At 37.0% G+C, this 18,685-nt stretch overlaps 1 protein-coding gene across 6 annotated transcripts in view; it reads left to right on the top strand.

Annotated features, from left to right (window-relative positions):
• Nucleotides 1–16,728, top strand: part of FUT9 (fucosyltransferase 9) — a 107,136-nt gene extending 90,408 nt beyond the window's left edge. For 4 of the 6 annotated variants that reach the window (XM_064649935.1, XM_064649938.1, XM_064649933.1 and 1 more), the window contains exon 2: nucleotides 7,746–16,728. In XM_064649935.1, the coding sequence (XP_064506005.1) occupies nucleotides 7,754–8,833 (1,080 nt within the window). In that variant the 5' untranslated portion in view covers nucleotides 7,746–7,753 and the 3' untranslated portion in view covers nucleotides 8,834–16,728. Of the gene's footprint in view, nucleotides 1–514; nucleotides 1,395–3,575; nucleotides 6,831–7,745 lie in introns of those variants that run through there. The other 2 variants (XM_064649937.1, XM_064649936.1) reach the window with 2 other exon arrangements.
• Nucleotides 16,729–18,685: the final 1,957 nt, after the last annotated feature.

Raw genomic sequence — 18,685 nt, 5'->3', positions numbered from 1 at the left:
AAATAAAAAAAAAAAAAAAAAGAAAAAATCTTATTTGCAAATATGGATATAATTTTAAAAAATGGCCTATAAATCATCACCTCTCTTCTCCACTTTGACTGTATTAGTAAATGGCATTCTCACTTTCAGCCACAGGGCAAATGGAAACTAATTTGAGCACTTCAGTTGTTTTCTTTTCTCTCTAGGGTAGTTCTCCCTCTAGCATCTAGTATCCATGGCACATAAGACTTTGCAAATTAAAGCAAGAACATTGACCAGCATCCTAAAAAAACAGTTACATCAGTACAGATCCCAAACCCAGAGGTATAATCAGTTTCTTAAGGAAAAGATGCTAGGCAGGCAGAGAAGTGAAATGTTAAATAGAGATCAGATTATGGGGATTTTATGGTATTTCACAGAAGCCTCTCAGGCTTTCTTTCTGACCTGCAGAGCCATCTCAGGAGTTATGTTGCCACTGGCAAAATCCTCCAGATCTATGCAGTTGCATCTGAAAAAAAAAAAAAAAAAGGCAGCATTAAATCCCAATCAAAATTTTGGGCTTGCTTATGCAGCAAGATACAGCAATGTAACTGCATGTAGCCTCTAATCATATCTACACAAACAGCTGGTGCTTAGAACTCCAAAAGACTTGCTTTACCACAGAACTAATATACTCTCCAGTAAGTGTTCAATATTATAAGCAGGTATCCTCTGCTCTTTCCTGATTCTGATTTGTTTGTTTCGCATGAGAAGGTGCTTTTCCATTTTACTAGGGAACTATGTATTAGGAAACCAGTCAGAAGCAACTGTGATTCTTGGATGGGGAGTTTAGCTTATGTGCACAGGAATGCCTATGATTCTTCTGCAGCTTCATGCTCCATCTTGTTTGGCTTAGTTCTCACTATTTTCACAGCTACTGTGAGTTGATTAGGACTTTCTGATGGTCTGGTGGCCATCACAAATACATAGCTTGCGTGCAGGTATGTTATCCATATTTAGCTGGCTAGCTGCAGTTTTGCAAGCCAGTCACAAAGCTACTGAAGAGCTCTTTCTGCAATTCTGGCAGAAATAGAGAGAACAGCAGTTTGCTGTTCCTAAACCACATGGAAAGAAGGGAGGAAGAGACCACTTGCTTTTGGAGCAGCTTTTCTTCAATCAGCTTGATTTTGTGCAGAGCCGTTTCAGAGCTTTGAAAAAAGCATGGACTGGCTTGTGCTGCATAACTAGGATGAGCTTTATATTCAAGAAGATGAAAAGCACTTTCCTGGCAAGGTAGATAAAGTTTGCTACCAAGCTACACTGGTGAAGAACTCTATTTTCATAGCTAGCACAGAACTGAAGGCCACCACCCCTTTCACAGATTGCCATCGATCATAAACTAGCTGTGATGTGGACAAGCAAACGTGGAAGTTAAGGTAAAAAAGGTTCTGTCTCTGTATGTTACCAAGGCTGGCAATGCTGCCGAGGTTCTGATGGCTTTGTGTGCGTTTATTTTCCAGTTGTGCCAGGGAAGGAATGAAGAATGCTTATGTACTCTCTGAGACAAACTTAAAAGCTCATAATTAGAAAGCAACACAGCTGCCACATGGAGTATCCTGACACTAGCACCAGGTTGTCTGGAAAAGTTTCTTGCTGATAAGACTTTATTTTTTTTTCCATATGTGGCAGTGGGGGTGGATGTTGGGTCACTCCAGTATGTACCACAGTTCTGTATCCATTTCTGTCTGCTATTCTGAGAGACTCAGTCTGAGACATTAGTCTCTGGCTAATGTCACAGAAAGAATCTACTGAGCTGTTGCATAAGCAGCTAGAGAGTGACAGTGTGTGACTGCCATGGGGAGAAGGAGAAGATAGATGACAGCCACGGGGGAAGGCTGGGGGCTGCTGAGCCATTGCAGAATGGTGTGTTGCACAGCAATTTGGAGAAGGAAGCTGAGAACAGGGTTTTCTTCAGCAAGGCCTGAGGGGTCAAGACTCAGATAGTCACAAAAAAGCAGCAGTACCCCACCTAGCAATTGATAGGAAGCTTTAGGCTTAGCCTTTGAAAATAGGGACTTTGTTGTTGCTGTTGTCCACACAATTTTTCACTTTCCTTCACATTTTCACTGTGTACAGTGTGGCTATTTTGTAATTTGCAAGACAACTTTCAAGATAGGGGATATTTTTACTCATTTATTCAGAGCTTCTTTGCAGTAGTTGTATTCTTATTAGGTGCATGTTATAAAAATCTGTGATTTTATTAATATTATTTATTAAATAACTATTATTTATAAATTATTTATTCATAATAATATTGTTATTGCATTATTATTTATAAAACTATTTATTTTATTAATACTATCACTGAACACAAGGCTGGAAGAAATCGAGTGAGGTCATCTAGTCCAGCCCTAGGACCTGGAGGCACAATCTGATCTCTCATTGCTTAGTGGAGCTTGTCTAACCTATTCTTACCAGTCTCCAGTGATAGCTTTGGCACTACCCCTAAGGAATCTATCTTAATGGTTACCTGTCCTCAGAGTGCTCTTAGATTATGTTTCTAAAGCTGTTCAAAGTAAAAATTACCACCGCTGAATAAAAAGCTTCTAAACTGTTCTCAAAGTGCAGAACTGGAATCTGAGGAATTGAACAAATAACCCAAAAACAAAGGAGGTGGAAAGGGGAAGAAAAAGAATGTTGTAACCAACAGAATAAAAATATGCAGTCTGAGATCAGCAGCTCATTCAGCTTTTAGCCTTTTAACTGTATGCAGCTCTGTTTAGCCTTTTCATACTGGGCTGTTTTCAGAAATCCGTGGACAGGCATGGAAATGTGTGGAAGCAAGCCTGTGTCTGGATAGTGGGGAGGAAAAAATCCACCATTCTGGTTGTGACAGAGGAGGCTTAACTGAGAGTAGTGAGAGTTAATTCCAATAAAGAGAAGCACTCTTCAGTCTTGGAGACCTAAAGCAAAAGCAGTTTGGAGCATGTCCATAAAGCAGTGACTTGGAGATAAGAAGTCACAGGATGGCTATCCTGAGATAATCAAATTTCCTTTTAAAATGCAGGTGAAAAAGCTCCAGCTAATTGGGAGCGTGGTCGAAGAAAATACAGCTCTTCACATAAATGCAGATATGCTATGTCCAAGGCTGGTAAAACATGCCAGAGGACAGGGAGAACAGTTTCAAATGAGCCTTCTTCTAACAGTAACAATTGTTTGCCTATCATTCCTATCAGTTTTCTCTGCATTCAACTGTCCTTTTATACTCCTGGAGTATCTACCTAGCTAGCTGTCTGCTTCTAAATGGGCCTCTGACACCTCTGTTAGCCTCAATGTCCTTCTGCTCTTCAATCAAGTCCACTGTAACAGAAACATCCACTCTGATCCCAGGAGTGATCCTCAGACACTGTCGTGAGGTTGTTAAGTATTTCTACTTGAGTGATCCTGAGACCAAGTGATGATCAAGACAAAAGTTAGCCCTGAATGCTTAAGAATTCTAAGATGAGTAAGGTAGTGATTTTTTTATTCATTATTCAGTGTCCATGCTTTCAAGAATCTTGGCTTCAGCTTTCTTTTAAAATACTGTCCTTTTCCTTTGGAAAATCTCAGTATTAGACTAGTAATGAATGTTATATATCTGCAAGTAGTGATGTATTTTGGGCTACTGACAAAACCTTGAGAAACCAGGGAAATTTGCTTTAAAAATATACCAGGGGCATTGATATTATTGACCAGCAATGTTGCATTTTCTCCTGCCTGCAGTGTTACATAACCAGAAAAAAACCCATATCTGGACTGAGAAGTCTCAGTTGCAATGAAGACATGATAAAACACTTTCCATAAAATTCTGTTTCTTAATGAACACAATGCATTCACAAAATAGACATATTTTTGCAAGACTTGTCTGGTATACTTGGTGTTAACATTGCTGGTACCCCATAACTATCTCCCATTTTTTGTTGCTGCTAAATGGAGTTGCTTGCTGATGGAATGCCAAGTTTTGCAGTTAAAAGGAGCCTTGCTAAGTTTTGTATGGAGAAAAACACTCTTGTACTGATGAAATACTATACTTTTAACTTGGGAAAAAGCACCTAGAAAATACTTGCTATGCCATAACACTCTGAAACATACTTTATAACAAAACTATCAAAAGCACAGAATTCTTCCAGCTGGCAAAAGTCTCGGTAAACACGTCTCTTTGACAAGGTTTTCTTTTCAGAGTCTGACATGCATGGGGGAGGGGATCTGCAAAAAGGAAATTTGTGATTCTGTGGTAGAAGGAAAGCCATGAAAGAGGAAGGGTGAGCTAAGGTTACTTGGCTGGATGTCTTGTAACAAATGTCTCCTCAGTGTCACCTTTATAGTGAGAATTACAGTGGGAGATTGATCATTATCTTGGGCAAAAAAAGAGAAGAAGGAAATAAAGAAATATGGGAAAGTCTTCAGATTTTGGAGAATATTATGAAAAAATATTTTACAGATTTTAGTGGACCATAACCTATATGTCCTAGCAGTACAGACAAGCTACTTCTCAAGAAAATCCCTTCTAACCCAAACCATTTTATTATGCTGTGAAAATAGTGTTTCTTAATAAGTGTTTACCACATACCTTCACTGTACTTAATTGCTTCCTGTCTGCGTACAGGACTCAGTCCCAAAAGCCATGAAAGCAGAGTTTGCTGTTCTGTTCCACAAGTTCCTTAGTCTGCCCTGTGAAGAAACATAGGCACATGAGTTCAAAGAACAGCAAAGCTATGAGAGGAAATCAATCCATAAGGGATGAAAATAGGTAAACCCACCTGTTTAACATTGTGAGATGTTAATACTGGTACTCGGGGTAGCAGAGACAACAAGCGTTTATCTTCACATTGGCACTACAGTTCAAAAGCTTCCTACACGAATGCAACACTCTGGACACACTAGAATTTCGAGCAGAGAAAAGTATACACGATGTCTGGTCATTTTCTATGTAGCAAGAATTGCCATGTGATGATGCAGGGGGGTTTATTGGTTAGAAGAAGAGCTTAGTGTAAAATAATCCCTATCAGAGGGACTTGAGTCAAAAGGCTTTTAACTGGAGGGCGACTATGTTACAAGGCACAATGTTAAAGTCCTTTTCTGATTTTTCATCACACTTTTCAATTCCTAGAAAATGATCAGTCCCTGTGAATAGACACCTCTCCCAATCTATTGTCAAAACTCAGCTCATGCTATCTGTTTAGTGAAAAGCTGCACCTATTCTGTGTGTTGGTTTCAATAACACAGAAACAAAGAACAGCATTACATGAATGTCAGCTCAGCCTCACGTCTTTCCTTTGAGTTTTATCTCCTAGAGTTGTTCAACCTAAATCCATTCTTCCTCTTGTTTTCGCTGTAGTAAGGCAAGGAAGCAAGGAAGCAGTCTTTGGGTCTCATAGGTTATAACCTCCCTTCTAGAGATATTTGCCAGCAACAATCAACATAGGCCAAAAAAAGCCAATGTGATCTTGCTGTAAAGCCACATATTTCATTCAGAGGGATTTAAACTGATGATGATAAGTGGAAAAGCCACGGACACAAAAGTTCCTCTTCTTTACTCTCCTCAGGATCATTTTGATGAATGTAGAGAGGACCAGCTAAACTATGTCCTAAGAAAAAGGGCCTAGACAAAAGCACCAGACTCAACATATCACTTACATTTTATATACCTGTATTAGGTGTTTGTGCCCAGGTGCTGACAGTGGGGACTGCCAGATGACCTCTGTGGAGTGCAGCCAGGGCTGCCCCTGTACCATACATGGCCAATTCCAGCATGATCCCACACACCCACTGCAGGGCACAGCTATGCCCTGCAGCCAAGGTGGTTGCACCTCTGGGAAAGTGTATTTAAGAAAGGGACAGCCAGCGGGGAATGAGGGGAAAAAATGTGAGAAACAACCTTGTGAGCACCAAGGTCAGAGAAGAGGGATAGGAGGAGGTGCTCCAGGCACTAGAGCAGAGATTCCCCTAGAGCCCATGGTGGCCTGGGGAGGACCCCATGCTAGAGCAGGAGGATGTATAGTGAAGGAACAGCATCCCATAGGGAGCCCAGGTTTTTTTCCTGAAGGAACTGTATCCCATAAGAAGGACACATTTTGGAACAGAGGAAATGTGTGAGGAGGAAGAAGCAGCTGAGAGGAATCATTGGAGACTGATCACAAACTCCTATTCCCCATCCCTGTGCACTGCTCAGGGGCAGGGAGGAAGTGGAGGAGGTGGGAATGAAGGAGGAATTTGAGCCTGTGAAGTTGAGGGGGCAGATATTATTTTAATTTTTGTCTTTGATCTATTTTAAATGGCAATAAATTACATTATTTTGCCCCAAGATGATTCTGTTTATTCTATCACAGTAAGTGGTAAGTGATCTCTCCATTCTTACTTCAACCCATAAGAATTTCATCTTATTTTCTCCACCTATTTTGTTGAGGAGAGAGAGAGAATGGTTGGATGGGTGTCTGACAGCCAGAAAAGGTTGACCCACCACAGTAACTAAAACTGGGATTAAGACCATCTGCCTTCCCAAAACAAGGGGAGATATTGTGGAAAATTCCCTTTTCCTCAAGATACAGTGTTAGAGTAAAGCTAAGCATGACATTCCCTCCTCTTTCCTTTTCCTCAACAATGAATGTGAAAACATTTCCTTTGTAACTGTAGTGCTACACTCACATATTAGTTTTTACACTCACAAAAGCAGAAAATTTATGTGTATTAATGGATCTCTGAATCACATTCTACTATGCCTTCATTCTGAATTTAACTACTTATTTCACAGGTAGGAGGACATGAGTTATGAAACTGGTTTAAAAGGCCTGAAATTCACTTTCTGCTTTCTGTGACTACATTCAGGAGCAAAGGTTAGCAATAAACAACCCCTGACTTTGCTAGGTTTCACAAAAAACGTATGGAAGAGAAGTTCTGAAGAGAGATTGATCACTTATCTCAGGAAGAGACAACCAGAGAGAGGACAAAGGAGGCTATATAATAAAGTCCTCATCTCTTTTTCCCTGTGGAAAAAAACAATACCTCACAAAGATGCAGCTATCTCTATATTTCCTAATTTTTAACACAGGACTGTGGCATAAAAACTTAAATATTTAAGGACATCTTCTTATTCTTTTTTCTTTATTTTTCTCTATGTGGGAACTATGTGAGGCTGCACAGGGGAAGCCTCTATTGCTGCTTTCCTTCTCTAGTTATTTTAGGAGTCCTTTGGAGAAGGCATCAATGTTCATCCCTATGTAGCCATAAGGCATGAACTAGTTTTCTGATAACAGGCTTACTGATTACAGAATTAAAGTTCTAGTTCCTTTCGTTTTCAATCCTCTAATCCTATATCCTCCATATACACAAAAATATGAATGGAATGCCGATGTGCAGCATGTTATTCCTTACATGGAGACAAAGATAGAATCAAAGGGTAATTGTGTCTGTATTGTGTGTCTCAAATGCTTGGCCTAGGTTCTAAGCAAAAAAAAAACTTCTCAATATATATATATACTGATTCACATCAAGTATGAGATGTATTAAAATCCTGGTTTCAATTAATGTCAATGAACTTTTAATGTGAAGAGGAGAAATATTATCACTTTGTCATGAATGGCAAGAAAGAACTCATGCCCTCTCCATTCAAAGGAAATTTCTGAGGTTACAGACCATTGCTATAGAAGTTCTATTCATTTTGATATCTGATTGCTTTAACAGGACATATATATATGTAATTTAATACCTGATGTTATTTTATCTCTTTCTCTTCCTCTCTTTTTTCTCAGAACAAATTATGACATCGACATCTAAAGGAATTTTCCGGCCATTTTTTATTATCTTCATTGTCCTTGGTTGTTTCATGGCATTTATATTAATTTATATCAAACCAACAAATAGCTGGATTTCTGGTCCTATAGAATCAGCCAGTTCAGTTTTGAAAATGAAGAACTTCTTTTCTTCCAAAACTGATAATCTTAATGAAACTACTGTTTTGATCTGGGTTTGGCCATTTGGCCAGACATTCGATTTAACATCCTGCCAAACAATGTTCAATATCCCTGGGTGCCATCTGACTATTGACCGCTCGCTATATAACAGATCCCATGCTGTTCTCATTCATCACAGGGACATTAGCTGGGATCTGACTAATTTACCTCAGCAAGCCAGGCCACCATTCCAGAAGTGGATTTGGATGAACTTGGAGTCTCCAACTCATACTCCACAGAAGAGTGGCATTGAACACCTATTTAACCTGACCCTGACTTATCGGCGTGATTCAGATATTCAGGTGCCTTATGGCTTCATGATGGTTGGTACAAGTTCCTTCACATTTGAAGTACCAAGTAAGGAAAACTTGGTCTGTTGGGTTGTAAGTAACTGGAACCCCGAGCACGCTCGAGTCAAGTATTATAATGAGCTTAGCAAATACATTGAAATCCATACCTACGGACAAGCCTTTGGAGACTACGTCAATGACAAAAACTTGATTCCAACTATCTCCACTTGCAAATTCTACCTTTCCTTTGAAAATTCAATCCACAAAGATTACATTACTGAGAAACTTTACAATGCTCTTCTGGCTGGATCAGTACCAGTTGTACTGGGCCCTTCCAGAGAAAATTATGAGAATTACATTCCAGCAGACTCTTTCATACACGTGGAAGATTTTCTCTCCCCCAGAGAGCTGGCAGAATATCTTTTGATGCTTGACAAAAATAACAAGATGTACCTTAGTTATTTCAACTGGAAGAAGGATTTTTCAGTGCATCTTCCTAGGTTCTGGGAATCACATGCATGTCTTGCTTGTGATCATGTGAAAAGACACCAGGAGTACAAGTCCATTGGAAATTTAGAAAAATGGTTTTGGAATTAATTTGTGTGTGTGTGTGTGCGTGTGTGTGTGTGTGTGTGTGTGTGTGTGTGTGCACTTTTTTGAAGAAGCCAGAAGGAACTTCAGTCCAAGTGGAGAGGAAAGGAAAAGAGAAAAAAAAGGAAGGAAAACAGAATATTTTGTCATGGTTTATCAGCTGTTCCCTCTTGGCTATCCTATTTATATTTTGTAAGAGATTTTAAAAGATCAGCAACAATAGTCATCAATACTTAGTTTCAAATCATAATAGACATACTAATTATGTGCACTGAAGAATATTTGATTGTTCATTGTGAATTTAAAACAAAATTTCCCACATTTTCTGTGAAATATGTCCCAGTCTTACACCCCAAGTAGTAATTTTTAACAATTGTTTTTTATTTTTAACATTACATTTGCTGTTTAACTATTTGGAAAATGAGGAAACAATTTTTAAATGCCAGAGAAAACTTTAGGAACATAATTTGCTGTTCCAGTCTAAAATGTGTGTAATATATCAAAAGACAGTAAAGTTTCGTATGTTCATTTTACATTTTAAGAGCACAGTAAAGTACAATACCTAGCATTACTGAAGTGTCATTAATTGCCCCCCTTTTTAAGGGTAATGAACTATAGTTTTTTAAAGGTATTAGAATAGTAGACAGTTTTGGTTTCTAAAAATAAGATGTTTCCTAACAAATAGTCCCATTAAGTTGCTTGAAGAATATATCTGTTCTTACCCCCTGGAGAAACAATAAGTCAGACACAGAGAAAATGACCAATCTTAGAGACCAAAGCCCAGATTCATCCAATTTTTGTTTTCAAATGCAGCATGCCCTTAAGCCCCATTGTGTCTCAAGTATTATTAACGTGAACCAGGGCTCTAAGTGGTGTTACACCAATACAGAGATAAATGGATTTTAATAAAGGTATTTGATTACATCAGCCTCATGAACTGAATTCAGCTGGTAATAATGGATTTTTGAAATAGCTTGCTGAGAAATTTTAGGAATTTCTCTTGTATAGTTTCTTGAATAATAGTGAATTTTTCCCCAATTCTGTTGAACTTTAATTGTAGCAGAAAATGTGATGTTATGACTCGTGAAAGGGGGATAAAATGACTAAACAGTTAATTTTCTGAAAGAAATATGTTCAAATTCAGTAAATAAGCTATCAGGCTGACATATTCAACCTTTCAGCTTACTATGCTAATGAATTTTGGGGTCTGAGAGTATTTTATATGAAAAAATGCACTATTCAGAGCAGCAGTTTGCTATCAATATTTGATAATATGAGTAGGTTCTTAAGTACTAAATTTGCTCTAATAGCAAATACGAATATTGTCATGATTGTTTAAAATGTCTGCTTTTAATGTGTCATTTGATTTTAATCCGTCTTTATTTCAGCTAAGACATGAATATATGATTGCCATATATATTTATACGTACAAGGTTGGTTTAGTGACATAAATGTATGGATATCTTTTGGTATCAAATGAAAGCCAGTTAGCTTGGATTTTCAGGTCAAAGTGCTACAGATCACACCTTCTACTGGAAAAAAAGAAAAAGTTCAACTGGAAAAGCTTCAGCTTATGAGATGTATAAGAACCTGATCAAGCACAGTAGTTAATCAAATACCTAAGATTAAACTTGCAGACAGCAACATTGCTGAAGTAAGAAAATAAGGGATAAAAAATTATAAATATTTAGCAAAAGGTAAGGTGACTTATCAGATTTATTTTTTCACTCCAGGCTGGAATAAAAACACAGAAGGCTGTAAGAGTAATGTAATTAAATTTCTAAAACTCAAAACCCCATGGAAAAGTGATAGAATCACTTCTCTCCCTATGGCTTCAAAAGCTGTATTCTAATCCAGATATTTACTTACACTATTTATTGCTTTCTTTAAAAGCTAGTTTTCAGTAGGATGTGAATCACCAGTATTCCAGAATGAAAAAAGATGAGCTTACACTGAAAATTAATGCAATACAACGAAACCGAATCTTCTAAAAATGAAGTGTTGACATGGATGTAATGTGAGTAATATTTTATCATTTCAAAGGCAAGTGGCTACAGGTCACAGTCTATCTTAGATGACATCAAAGCGTTTTGTATTGGGGAGGACTGAAAAATTCTGTCACTGAACATACCACTGGTTTGGCTCAATAACCTGATTCCCTCAGTGCTGGGATTTGGAAGTTCTTTGCACTGATCTCACTGGAAGGTGAATGTGCACAATCCTTAATTTCATTTTTCATTTCAGATCATGGGAGTTATGCTGTGTAAGTCCTTAGGTCAAATCAAATTGGTTTCTTGGTAGCAAGTTCAGCTGATAAGTTCTTATAATAATAACAAGCAAGCAAAATAAGATGCATGACTCGTTGCTACAAATATGGATTAGTGTATACACAGGAAAGTTTTGAAATATACACTGAGTTTTAACACTGTAAGTAATGTCTTTACCTCTCTAAGCACAGGATCCAGTCAGTATGGTTAATCTTCGGCTGAATTTCAAGAAGTATGAAAGTGTTTTGATGGAACTGGAAAGAGAGTTGTTCTCTTCACAGAAACTCCACACAAAGCTTGTATACATTGCATTCAGGACACACTGCTAAAATTGTTTCAAGGATTAATGAAACAGGAGAGAAATCTAATCCAGAATTATGGAGAAGAATCATGACCAAATTCTAAAAATATAAATGATCCTAATGCCTCACTGACATCTTGAAGAGTGTGGGCTAAAACATAAGTGAGACAGCTGTTTTATGAAGATTTTAAGGTGATCTGCAGGTATCAAGCCTTAATCAGTTCTGGATATAAAGAGCTTTGCTGACAGAAGATGAAACATTATCAGGCATGTCCAGCCCATGTGGTAAATGATGTGAAGCAATGGATGTAAAACATCTGTACTCCATGCATGCATGCATAAAGGCTGTCTACCTAGACCTACATGCTTAATTCACTCAAGATTGTTTCCAGTCCGTATATGACATTCAGCATTGTGAGGTCTGTTCTTCTGCAGTGAGCTACTCTACAGGAACAGCTAGCATAAATAGACTCAAATAGCAAATCCCTGTGAAGGAGAATGAGCAAAATCAACTAATTATGGCAGGCTAAATTATATGGAATTAGACACATAGTAGAGAACAAGACATTATGCTTTGATACTATTGGCAAAAGAAGATACTTGTACCAGAAAAGAGAACTAGAAGATAAGAAATCACACCAGTACTATTTTCTCAACAATTTTGTTTCAGACATTCAGTTTATTTTACTTGCCAGCCCACAATAATCTTGCATATGCACTTGTCTCAAGTTAACTAGGCAGCCACTGAAGACAGAAAGTAATCACTATTTTTCTTTTGCAATGGCTTATTTTGGATGGTTTTAGGGTCTCTGTTGTGCACTGAGCTATCAATACTACTGCCTTTCTCAGTGTGAAAAATAAGACTTAAATACTAACTGCAGATGTATTGCTACCCCACTAAATGTGAATAGATATCAGACAAAACTGGCAGCAGATCCTTTTAAAGCAGACTTTTCATGTCATTTCAGACACTCAGTGACCACAGCAGCTCTTGCTCAGTATGAGGTCCCCATTCCTTAGTGAATCCTGTTGACAGTTCCTTTGAATGCCTCTTTCCATATGAGACGGCTTTCCTCGGAATGACCAAGGCTCACGGAATGTGTGAGACATCCAGCAACATATTTGTTTTTTAAGGAACAGATGAAGTAAAAGCTGGACTGAGAAAGTAGGAATGTAGATTTCATACAGGCTGAGCAAGACGCGGGAAATTGACACTACCAAGCACAGTAAACAACTATTTACTCTTTCTAGCTGCCCGTATTTTTTTCACAAAATAGGCTTTAAAAAACACTAATTTTCTCCCATCTCTAATCAAGGAAGATTCAGTTAAACAACCAATGACTCTTCCTGATTATTGGAGAATGGGACTCCTGTTGCCCTTGTAATATCTTTTTCATTAGACAGAAATTAACTTTCGGGTGCAGAGTGAAGTCTGTCAGTAAATTAATCATACTTCTTATCTAGATTCAGAAGTCGCTATTCTTCTTTCCTTTTTTGATTTTGAAGTCCTCATGCAGCAATACTCTCTGGACTTTAATCAAGAAAGACCTTAAGCACATGCAGATGACCATGAGACTTAAAAATTTTAAGAACATCTTAAATGCTTTAATGCATTGGGGCTTTTATTGCCTTTAGGAATTGTTCAAAAGAGTGCAATCTATGGTCAACAGAGAGCAATTTGTGTGACTTCTTCTGCATCGTGTGCATCCATCCAGTGAGTAGACTGACTATTCCACACTGAATACTGTTTGGCTTGATTCTGGCTTAGTGTCTATACAGTAAACCTTGGCCCTACTCTTCTGCTTCAGCAATACTATATGTGCCACCACCGCCTCATGCCACTCCCTCAGCACAGCACTCTGGCCTACAGCCTGCCCGTGCTATGCAAGGTGACTGAACTTCCATGGGACATAAGGAGAGAGGGGCTGAGGCTTGCTGAGATAGTATTTTGAGGACTGTCCCAGGAAGAAAGCATAAAACCTGGTCATGTGTGGATGGACCCTTTTAATCTGGACTGAGTGTGTCAGTCATAACAATATCTGATTTTCCTTTTGGAGGAAAGTATTTGGTTCAGTCTAGGTGAGACTGAATAATCATTGTGTGTGCAAAGGGGGGAAAAGGGGTGCCTTTGACCTATTTAAAACTAATGAAAACTGAACGTTAATCAGATTTTGACCAATTCCTTGGTCAAAATTAGTACTTTGTTGAGAAGAGAGTCTAGGGGAAGTTGTATGTCTGCCAGCTGGTGGACTTTTTCATTAATTTTGCTGACAGTTCTGGTTTTGCTTTTTGTTTGTTTTTAACAGAAGTGATTTTTAAATGTTAGAAATCAATCAATATGATTTATACAATATGATTTATAGCTATTTCAGCTTTATCTTTTACTCCTTGCTTGGACAAATCTTCCACCAGAGTTAGCAGATGATTTGGGAGATTCCTGTGCTAGTAACAAAGGACTGAGCCAAGGGTGGAAGGGCTTGGGTAAAAAAACCCGTCTTATTCGTGGATATTTCCCTTCTAATATTTGAATAACTAGCCAATTCTACCTTCAGACAACTGGTGTAAAATGCAGACTGCTTAGATATGTTCATAAAAGGAACAGAAATTCCAATAAATTGATTAAACAAACCATGCAGTATTAATTTTAATTCATGGCACAATTGCCACAGAATTATACAGATGATAAAACCATAGAGTTATGAGAAATAACTAGGCCTACAGACATCACCCTGCAGTTTTCATACTGGAATAAGTCAGTTCATTACTCTATTGCAAACCTAATTAATTGGTAATCTTCTATGTCACCACAGTCTCTACACAATTAACCGAAACCAATGGTCTTTGTGCAGTGAATAGTTCAGAGATTCACTCATGTGGCAGTTTAGACATCCAGTCGTGAGCCTTTCACCTTCAGGTTAACAGCCCGAATTATGGTACAAACCACTCTTTGGCAACCTCTAGCAGATAATTCAGTGGTCTCAGGTTTTTCATTCCTGCTTTCAGCCAAGGAGGCAAAGAACTGACCTGGGACTCACCTGACACCTTCTGTGTACCAGTCTGTACAAATGAAGTATTGATACATGAGGGAACTCTTCATTAACAATCCTAAGCAAATTATTAGTAGGAAAATAATTTAATCATTGCAAATTGGCAGCAAAAGCAATTGTTTGTTATTCTTTATTATTATTATTATTCTTTATTATTATTCTTTAGTTTGTTTGGATCCAGATACAGAGACATGCTTGATAGCAAAATTTGAAAGGTATATGGTAAACCAACTCTTATATATATATATAAATTTGGGATAAATTTCCTTTAGAACCTTGAAACTGTAAATAAACATTTTAGCAGTCACAAGGTGAAAAATGTTCCCATCAATCCTTCTCTTTATAATATGATAAGAAAAGCCAGTCTGATATATGTGGTTTCACAAATAAATTAACTGCAAAATCTACATTTTCTTTGACACTTTGTAATGCACATATTATAAGAGCTGAGATTAAAAAGTTTGGAAAGTTAACTCCCTTGGTGCAATTTAATGTTTTAAAGATTCAGTGGATATACTGAAGAGAAGCAAGTAAGAAGCTTTTCAATCTATACAAAATCCTAATGTGCCAAACTCTTTCCAGTGAATGAAAAAAACAGTTAAATATACTGACTTTGTATTAGGATTTGCAAAATCTCTATTAACGCACTGTAATTTTGCACTATTTTGTAAGAAAAGGAAAAAAAAGGAAAAAGAAAAAAGAAACTGAAAAAGAAACAGAAAAAAAGTCTAAAAATAGATGCCAAATGGATAGTTTGTAAAATACTATTTTTCTGATATAAGGTGTCATCACATTGTGAATCTCACTGTGTTATTGTAAACTGTGAAAAATTTGATGTTCCGTTGTGACACAGCCTACCAAGGGCCATTTCTAACACAGATTAGTCACCTGAACTTGTTTATATGAAGCATATTCATAAATCTGAGATCACTTTTATACTTATTTTTTGTAGACTATTTTTCCACATTTGCAACACAACTGTTATTTTATATCAAACATTGATTTTGCTTTAAAATATTATTTGAATAGGTGGGTGGGTGTCTTAAATGTGCCAGATATTCAAAACTGTAACAGATAATTCAGAAACTATTCTTTGCCAAACTGTAGTGCTACTAAAATCAATGATGTTTTGTTGAAAAACAGGCACACTGTCAATAACAATAGTTTCTACCCCATGATAATGATGAAAATGTTACATTTCTTAGGATAAACTCCTGGTAGTTATGAGCTGCATTTCCCTGCTGTCTTTGTGTATGTTGGGAAAACAAAACTGTGTGCCATAGCTGAACATCACAGATATTCAGCCACTCACATAGTGTGCCATGGATTTGACTTCTGAAACACATTGATGAGAATTAAGAGAAATAACCAAGCTGCTTGTCCTGATTGAAACTCCCTTTCTGTGGTGAATCACATGAAAATGGGATGGTTGTCAACGTGAGACGCGTATGATCTCAGTAGAGATAGTAAGTTTTGTACATAGAAACATGGGGACTACAATTATTCTCTTAGTGCAAGATCAGGACCAAAGTCCCTTTCTTGTACGTTTGAACTTACATAACATTCAGTGGGATCTGATATGAACCTTTTCTTCATGTTCTCAGCTAATGATATTCCATATACTGTCAACTTCATCTTTTATATGTTTTATATAGTACGTATAATGCATAAATTCATGTGCAAGAATAGCAACCATGGAAAATTTAATTTTAATAAAAATAATGAAAACCATTCTTAACTGTAGGCACATTTTAAGATGCCATGTTAGAAGGAGATCTTGAAAAAAAATGTATTTTTTATTTATTAGTGACTGTATATTTTGCCCATGATCTAGACATTTTATAACAGGCAGTCTACCAAAAAATGGTTATTTGTTCCCTTTGAACGCTACCATCACCCTGAGATGCATCTGAAAAATGTAGATGTCAGCCACTGATGTTTTTTGGTATTTTTTTAATTTGATGTTGTTGTCGAACTTTCTTCTGATTATCTATAGCTATATTCAGAGTTTTCAACATAATTTAACTGCAGTTCGAAGATACCTACTGAATGGAACTACAGGTAACTGTAACTATTTCAAGGACTTTCACCATTTATGTGAAATTAATATTTCAGAACACTGATTCCAAGATGGTTAACAAGCAGCTCATTGACTCTTACTTATTGAGCACTGGAATTCTCCCCAAAGGATAAACACTGAATCATGTAAATAATAGTGCTCTATATAAGCCTAACAAATTACTGTAATAAGTATATTTAAAATAAAAAGAGAACATTCCAAGTGTACTATAGTCTTTGATCATTATTTTATCGGTCTGATGTCATCCTTTTTATTCTTGCAGTAGGTCTCATCAAGAGTCTCGTCTGAAGATTGTTGCTAGTCATAACCATGACTTCTGGCAGAGATCTCATGAACAGAATTTTTATTCTTTTTAAGCTGTTACACATGAAATTTCTGTAAGTGTTCAGGGTCAGACAGAATTCATATGGACTGTTGTATGAATTTGCTACGTACAGGGGTAGCACATCTGAAGCAGCATGGTCCTACAATTGATGTTACTTTGTCTTGGTTTTAGCAACGTAATTATGTAGCACTCCTTGAGCAATCATTTTACTTTCTGAATTAATAAGATATTTTTTCCTGGAAAGGGGGGCGTATTACGTTTATGTAATTTTACCAAAAAGAAATTATCTTTAAAAGTTTTCTGAACATGATCATTTATATGATCATGTCACTGATTTATCTACTGTACAAATAATCTACATTTACAGAGATTAACTGTATCTAAAATAGCAAAAGATTAACACAATGGTGTCAGTCTTATTTTAAATACATATGCAAAAAATTGAAATTTCCAGCTGCAACGGAAACAAATGTAATAAATATTTCATTATTCCAAGCAGAAAAGATCATTTGGTCCCAACAATTGCAGTTTATCCAAGACAGATAATTATGTCTGGCTACTGTGCAGTTTGAAAAATAGGCTATGGGTCTTAAAAAAATTTTTTCTATCAGGCAGGCAAATTTACGTTCCTCCTGATCTAATAAACCTCTGCTAATTTGGATACATTCTTTAAAACATTATTTAATTTTTACCATTTACTCAAAGCAAACTTATCACCTTGAACTCATCTTCAACAACTACAGAGACAGACCTATTTTTCCATAGTACGTGCTGCTGAAGTCCCTTCCACATTTCGTTGACACACACTCCCCCCCTCCTTTTCTCATTCTTACATTCGAATTCCACATAAAAAATTCAATCTAGGACAGAACATACAATTTTCTGTCTTTCAAACAGAACTTTTTTCCTAAATTAACCATTTCTTCTTCTTTACAAACTTCCCCTGGAAGTTTGTGTTTTTGGAAAGCCAGGTCTCTGCCCTTGAATGTCAGAAGCAGGCAGCTTAATTATATGTTTCTGAGAGCAAGAACTGAAGTGAAACCTGGAGAAAAAAAGGGTCAGGCATAGAAGGTGTGCAGGTTTCTAACACTGACAGCAACAGGGTGCTATTACAGTTGCTGAAACTACACCTGTGGGTGATAAGGCTGCTGTTGGCACAACTTCCTCATGTCGTGAAACAAGCAATAAGCCCTTAAAGAAATAAGCTTTGCACAGGCTGATCCTTCAGCATAAAACACTTCAGTGAACCAAATGTGCTGCCAGTGTGAGTCTGAGAGTAGGCTAGCACCTCTCAAAAAACAAAATACTCCATGTCAATTCTCACACTGATTAAGACAGAAGCCTGCTCTCAAGAAATATGTCATCTCAACATATATTTTAATTCTAATAAAGTCTTCGGATAAGATAACAAGAGTTCGGGTGAAAGACCTACTGGTAGCCTTAGATATCTCAGAACAAGTTTCTACATGTGCTTGTATTAGAGGTGCACTGAATTCCCGTATCCAGTACATGTAAGTAGTCACAAGTTTAAAAAGTAAATGGAATCTGAAAGCTCACATGCTCAGGGTGTCTTCATCTTTAATCCCATCTTAGATCACATTAAAAAATAACTTAATCAGCAGTTCAATGACAATTGTTATTACAGTTGATTTTGATGTCCAATGAATCAGAAAAATGAAAGAAAAAAAAAGTTTGTATTGAAATGTGAAAAAATATCAGGTTTCATTTTTTCAGTCAAAATTAGTTGTTTGTGATGTTCTAGTTGATTCTTTATGAAAGATCAAAATCACTCAAAATTATTGCCTTAAAAACTTAAGATTTTAGTAATCACTATATAA

This window comes from Pseudopipra pipra, chromosome 3, assembly GCF_036250125.1.
Source record: "Pseudopipra pipra isolate bDixPip1 chromosome 3, bDixPip1.hap1, whole genome shotgun sequence".
NCBI lineage: Eukaryota > Metazoa > Chordata > Aves > Passeriformes > Pipridae > Pseudopipra > Pseudopipra pipra.
This window is presented reverse-complemented; position numbering and strand designations above follow the sequence as displayed.